The sequence below is a fragment of the Lipotes vexillifer genome, unplaced genomic scaffold, assembly GCF_000442215.2.
Source record: "Lipotes vexillifer unplaced genomic scaffold, Lipotes_vexillifer_v1.1 scaffold272, whole genome shotgun sequence".
Classification (NCBI taxonomy): Eukaryota; Metazoa; Chordata; class Mammalia; order Artiodactyla; family Lipotidae; genus Lipotes; species Lipotes vexillifer.
Window position 1 is genome coordinate 597,824 of NW_006772469.1, and position 6,517 is coordinate 604,340.

The window sequence follows — 6,517 nt, forward strand, 5'->3', positions numbered from 1 at the left end:
TTCCTGCTGGTAGCTAGGTGGGATTAACTTTGAACCCTCCACAGAAGTCCATTTTAATCAATACTTGAAATCATTTTTATAGTATGACTTTATTCTTATTTCCACTTCAGTTATGTCCAAACAGCACAAAGTAATTTTGCAGCACAACTTAGTTTGTAAGGTTATCCTCGATGGCTTCACCTCTTCTGCACTCCTCTTCTGACACACTGACATGCCCTCCTCAAACATACCAAGAATGTGTCAGCGTCAGAGACTTTGTACCTGTTGCTCCTTCTGCCTGGAACTCTTCCCCACAGAACTGCAGAGCTCTTGCTCACTTGTTCCTGGTATGTGCTCAGATGTCCCATTAGCCATCAGGACTTTCCTACCACGTCATACTGCCAACACTGCTGACCCCCTTACCCTGTTAACTTTTCTTCATGGCACTCATCACCATCTGACATGCAATATATTGTTTATTTAGTATCTTTTTCCCACCCAATAGAATATGAGATCCATGAGACACAACACTGTCCCAGCATGGCACGTAGTAGTCCCTCAATAAATATTGAAAAGCAGTGTCACTTTTAAGGCTGTTGCATAATGTAGATATTAAGTTAATCACAGTATAATTTTAAACCTTTACTTTTAGGATAGTTTTCTCTCACTACACTTACAGTACTAGGATGAGGGTCGGAGGACTCCTTAATTTAAGAACTCATTTTAACACTTCCCTCTTAATAATCTTAAGTCACCAAAAGATAATTTTCTCCTTTTTTTGGTGCTTTAAAGGCCCAGAATAAGACAGGATTAAATGTACCAAATGTGACTGTGTAAATAGTACTTTTGAGATTCCACAGTTCACCTGTATGTTTGCCTTCTAGCTCCCATAATGTTCATTTTATTTAATTTACAGTAACTGTTAGACCTTCTTTTCTGTAGTACACTGACCCATTGCTGCCTCCAGATGGCCCTTCCTGTTGCTTGTGGATATAGTGTAGATGGACACTCACACACCTCAAGTGAGTTGCAGTCCCCATGGAATCCAGCCAGTGCTCCATTTTGCACACTAGGAGGAAGGGTCTCAGTTTCTTGCCCTCCCTGCCTTAATAGATTACTGATCTCTGTTCTAATAATCGGTTCAAGTTCCTCGGTCTTAGCTATCTCCATTTCTTTATAAAATGAAGCTGTCCAACATCATGACTGTAAGGTTTAGTGAAATGAGATAAGGCAAGTTCTTGGGATAAAAGTTATTGTTCATACATAACATACCTGTTTTTTCTCTCCTGCAGCAAACCAAGAGGAAGCTAGATGATGCCAGCAAACGTTTGGAGTTTCTATATGATAAACTTAGGGAACAGACAGTAAGTTTGTGGGGAAAAGAAGGATTTATGATAATCATTTATTCCTGGTTCCTAGTAAAATAAGTGTCTCATCAGCACTTGCATGTAATATAGTACGCTTGGGGACAAAATGATCGTGACAGTTCATAGAATGGGCTTTTCTCTGTCTAAATCTTACATTTCAGTCACCGGGGATAAGGGGATAGGGCTGTGTGTGTGTGTGTGTGTGTGTGTGTGTGTGTGTGTGTGTGTGAGAGAGAGAGAGAGAGATTAAGAGGGAGAGAGAATTTTTAGCCTTTTTTTATAACAAAGGGCAGATATGCAAACTGGCCTGTACTGGTCCTACAGTAACTGGCCTTCTATTCATTTTTATATGTCCCTTGAATTAAGAAATCAGAGAGTGGGCAGATACTGTTTTCCAGAGACCAAATCTGTAATCTCTCTCATAGTCTAAGACTCTGAACCTTTTCTTTTAGAATAGCTATTCCACAAAGGCAAAGCCAAAGGTAGCCACAAATTGAGCAGATCAATGTGTATAACTATGAAGATGGTCGGCAGTAAGGAGTAAATGCCCTGTGTGTTCTGTTCTCTTGTCCCTCCCAACCTCTGCATTCCTTTCTAGAATTGTTTTGTTTTACTAATGAAAGCACTAGGAGAGAAAAAAAAGAATTGGGACCTTTCACATTTTTGCATTTTAGCATTTCTCTTCCCCATTCCCCATATCAATGCCATCAGCTAAAAATAACCATTTATCTCATGAGAGCCAAACCAGAGAAAGTTGATATAACAGTGGAAGTGGCGTGGCCCATGGACTGATCCAAAATAAAGTCTTCTCTGAAAAGTATGGACATGTATGCCAAGTAATGACATGGGGGGGAAAAAAAAACTAGAGGTCTTATGATTTTAAGAGACGACAGGATTATGAAAAGCAGTTAAGAACTGGCAAACTGAGTACATGATGAGGACTGTTGCCCTCCTAATGGCAGTGGACCAGAAGTGCAAGGTTTCTATTGTCCACAAGGTTTTAGAGTAAATTGGGCCCCTACTTCGAGATGTCATGATTAAGAATCTTTAAACTCCTTCATGTACATAGGAAAAATTTTAAAAGGTGTGAGACAGTATCTAAAATAATTTGGTTATTTAAAGTAGTTATCTAAAATAAAATAATAAGAATTAAAACTCTTAAGTGGAGAGAAACATTAACATTTCAACTTGGGGAAGGAAATCTGGATTTTCTGTAAGGAAATGCCTGGCTTATCATACATGTATAATTCGTAAATAATTCCTTACATAAATCATTTTGTCATGGTTCCATTTGGAACCATGTGTTGGTTGGTCTGAGAAGCTTTCTGGAAATGCTCACCAGTTTATACATTTTTTTAATAATGTTTATTTCAAGCTCCTCTTAAATATCAGGGTTTAATGTTTATAGAGGGTCTCATGGAAAATTCTTGCTTAATTTAATTCTCTCTCTCAATTCCACCTTTATTTCAGCTTTCACCAACAATCATCAATGGTTTACACAACATCGCAAGGAGCATTGAGACTCGAAACTACTCAGAAGGATTGACCATCCATACCCACATAGTTAGCACCAGCAACTTCAGTGAGACCTCTGCTTTTATGCCAGTTCTCAAAGTTGTTCTCACCCAGGCCAATAAGCTGGGTGTCTAAAGGATGGCTTCACTCTCAGCCACTATTGCCATTTTTCCAAAGAAACATGTTTTAAAAAATGGTAAGATGTGGACCAGTCCTCATTAGCATGTTTCCATAGCAGCCAGTCAAGAACATTTACATTGTTTCTGCAGATATACTCACCTTAGACGTGCTCAAAGCCCTGGTGCTTTCTTTTGTTTTAATCTTTTATTGCCTGTGATGATTTTCCTATTCTGCAAATAATGTATTTCCTGGATTACACATAATATGCTTTCCTGAAGTATTCTGATAAAATATGGTTTTTGAAACCTCAGGTTTACTTTTTGGAAAAGGAACCTTTGGTTATGTGTAAAGCAGAGCTGAAACTAAATTTCTTTCACGTCCTCCCTACTTCCTCCATGTCAATCAGATTAAAGTGTGTGATCCTATTTATGTGTACGTAGTCTTTTTTTTAAACAGCTACTCACAGTTTAGTTTAATCTCTATTTTTTGTGGCTTTGGCTTCACTTTGGTCCTGAACAAATAACTAAAACTAGAGGCTGCTACATAGATTTTAGCAAATATTAATGAAAAGCGGGATCACTAGTTTTAAGTATCTATAGGAAAAGACTGAGCATTTTCATTCTGTAGGATGCACTGAACTTTTTTCTGTTAATAAATGTTTTCAGTATTCTGTTTGAGTTTTAAGATTGAATTGTCTCCGTTTTATATTTAGAAATTTATTCATCCATTTTTTTAAAGTTACCTATTTCTCTGAGGTTTAAGTTCAGAAAGAAAGCTTTAACTTCTGTCAGCCTCCTGAATCGACATATTTTCAGACAGTATTTTCGTCAAATGATTTTATTGTAATCTGTCTTAAGAACAGTGTGGTAAACAAAAGATAATGGTCCCCATAGAATCTTGAGGAGAATTAGATACTAATAATTTTCATTGTTTAAGCAACTTTACCTAAGTGAGTTGGAAAACTAGAAGATAAAAAGTGTGACTGCTGTGAAGACAGGTGCTGTTTCAAGGACTAAGTGTAGTTCATCAGGCATTTTGCAACCTAAGTGACATAGTTTACAAGGCCCTCTTAATTTCCTTTGCTGGGATTCCCTGCTCACCAAATAAAACCCCTCTTTTAAAAATAAAAATAGGGAGTTCCCTGGTGGCACAGGGGTTAAGAATCTGCCTGCCGATGCAGGGGACACAGGTTTGCGCCGTGGTCCGCAAAGATCCCACATGCTGCGGAGCACCTAAGCCCGTGCACCACAACTACTGAGCCTGTGCTCTACAGCCCACGAGCTGCAACTGCTGAGCCCACGTGCCACAACTACTGAAGCCCGAGTGCCTAGAGGCCGTGCTCCACAACAAGAGAAGCCACCGCAATGAGAAGCCCGGGCACTGCAACAAAGAGTAACCCCCACTGGACTCAACTAGAGAAAGCCCACGCACAGCAACGAAGGCCCAATGCAGACAAAACAAAAAAAGACATTTAAAAATAGAAATAGTTTTATAACTAAGAAAGGAGGACCTTGATAACGTGTATGAGCATTGGAGCCTCATGAGTCGGGTGATATATCAGCTCCCCAGGAGTTTGGTGGTCTGAGTCAGTCCTACGACACACTGAAGTGGCAACTTGACCTTCTGGAGCTGACCCTCGACTGTGGTGTCAGCCCAGGACCCCATCTGAACAGCAGGCTGGCCTCTAGTAATTGTTTTGATGTATTGCCCTTATAGTTAGGATTTGTGTTATGGCTGCATGATTACCTTGACATGACAATGGCAAAACTGGCAGCGTTTTACAAAAAAACATTCCAAAAGATGAGAAACAGGAATAGGTGGCAGTGGAGCCCTGACCAACCCCAAAGATTTTACACGTATGAGTATAAAAAAACGATTTGCCACTGACATCTGAGCAGCTGTTATAAGTGGATGGAGGTAAGAAGACTTGAACCCAAAATAGAGTTTAGTCTTGAAGTATGAAGATAACAGGAGATTATGGGAAGAGAGCAGTTTGTTTTCCTGAAGAAAAGCGAACGAGGAAAGGGGTATGAGGGAAACTGGTAGGTGGGGCTGGGTGTTGGCTGGGAGACATATCAGATCTCCGGGACGTGCTTTCTTATACTTCACCTGCTCCTCTCCTGCACTCCACGTATGACCTTTTGGGCTGGATGGGATGGATGTACCTTAGGCCCCGTCTGAGAATCTCTATGTGTGTGGGATGCACGGCTGATGGAGATGGTGGTTCATTCTTATAGTGTGGCAGCAGGAGAAAGTTGGAAACAACTGCTCTACATCTGACGAGAGTCCAACAAGCCTATAATATTCCTTTGGATTCAGAAAATTCCCGTGTATGCTGGAGGACAGAAAGATGCAGTAGGATTCCTGGCAACCAGATGTACTCTATTTAACACCTGCCTGAAAGATAAAGGGAGGGATGGTGATTGGTTAACACTTTTCTGATAACCACTTGCCTCCTCAACCAGATTTGTGTTCACCTAAGAATGACTGCAAGGCCATCTGTTGACTGCTCAGCCATGGTGGAGACTTCATTTGGAATGGACATCTACATATGCACACATACATATATACGTATGCACCCCTCTGTCGTTCAACTGCTGCGGTGGCAGCATCCCCAAATGTCACCCCTGACAAATCTATCAGGGTGTTCATCAGATGCTGAAGATGTCACAGGCAGGTCGCATCTCCAATTATTCAGTGAAGAAGGGCTGCCTATGCATAGAAGCTCTTAACTGTTTCCTCTAATAGATAAATGCTCCAAATCTTTTAACCAAACTAAATTACAAAGAAAAAGTGCTCAAATTAGCTTTATAGTTCCACTTTTCCTGGCACACTGGTTTTACATACATTTCTGTAGCATCTGCTCTGCTCAGGGCTTTGGTGACCATACCATTCACTCAGGCTCAGGTTGAGTAGTGCACCTACGAGCTGACTGGGGTCAGACGGTGCCATTCCTAAATTTCCAGCTGTTTGCTTTCTCTCCCCTCTGGGAGATACGGAATGTGTGGGTTTTAGGGTGTTGGGACAGACCTTGAAAAACCTAACAAAATCAAACAAAAGGAAATAGACTTTGGTTTAACTCTGGTGCATGTTTTTTACACTCTGGATTAATGTTTCCAGAGACCTGCTAAAGTATTTATTTGGCAAACAATGTTAAGTCACCTAGAATAACTTTGTATAAACATTATTACTCAGTAATGTCTGAGATCATTTTTTTAGTGGAGCTGCACACCCTGTTGATTTTTTTTAGTCCACTTCTTTTTTTCTTTAATAGGTTTATTTATTTTTGGCCACGTTGGGTCTTCATTGCTGTGCACAGGCTTTCTCTAGTTGCGGCAAGCAGGGGCTACTCTTTGTTGTGGTGCGTGGACTTCTCGTTGCAGAGCACGGGCTCTAGGCACGCGGGCTTCAGTAGTTGTGGTGCATGGGCTCAGTTGCTCTGCGGCATGTAGGATCTTTGCGGACCAGGGCTCGAACCCGTGTCCCCTGCATTGGCAGGGGGGTTTTTTTTTTTTTTTTTTTTTGTTTTTTTTTTT

The 6,517-nt window shown here is 40.6% G+C and overlaps 1 protein-coding gene across 4 annotated transcripts in view; it reads left to right on the top strand.

The window, feature by feature from the left end:
- The window catches only part of SEC31A (SEC31 homolog A, COPII component), a 54,375-nt gene extending 50,969 nt beyond the window's left edge, over nucleotides 1–3,406 (top strand). For all 4 annotated transcript variants that reach the window (XM_007447541.1, XM_007447542.1, XM_007447544.1 and 1 more), the window contains 2 exons: nucleotides 1,272–1,343; nucleotides 2,817–3,406. In XM_007447541.1, the coding sequence (XP_007447603.1) occupies nucleotides 1,272–1,343; nucleotides 2,817–2,996 (252 nt within the window). In that variant the 3' untranslated portion in view covers nucleotides 2,997–3,406. The remainder of the gene's footprint in view (nucleotides 1–1,271; nucleotides 1,344–2,816) is intronic.
- The last annotated feature ends 3,111 nt before the right edge of the window (nucleotides 3,407–6,517 follow it).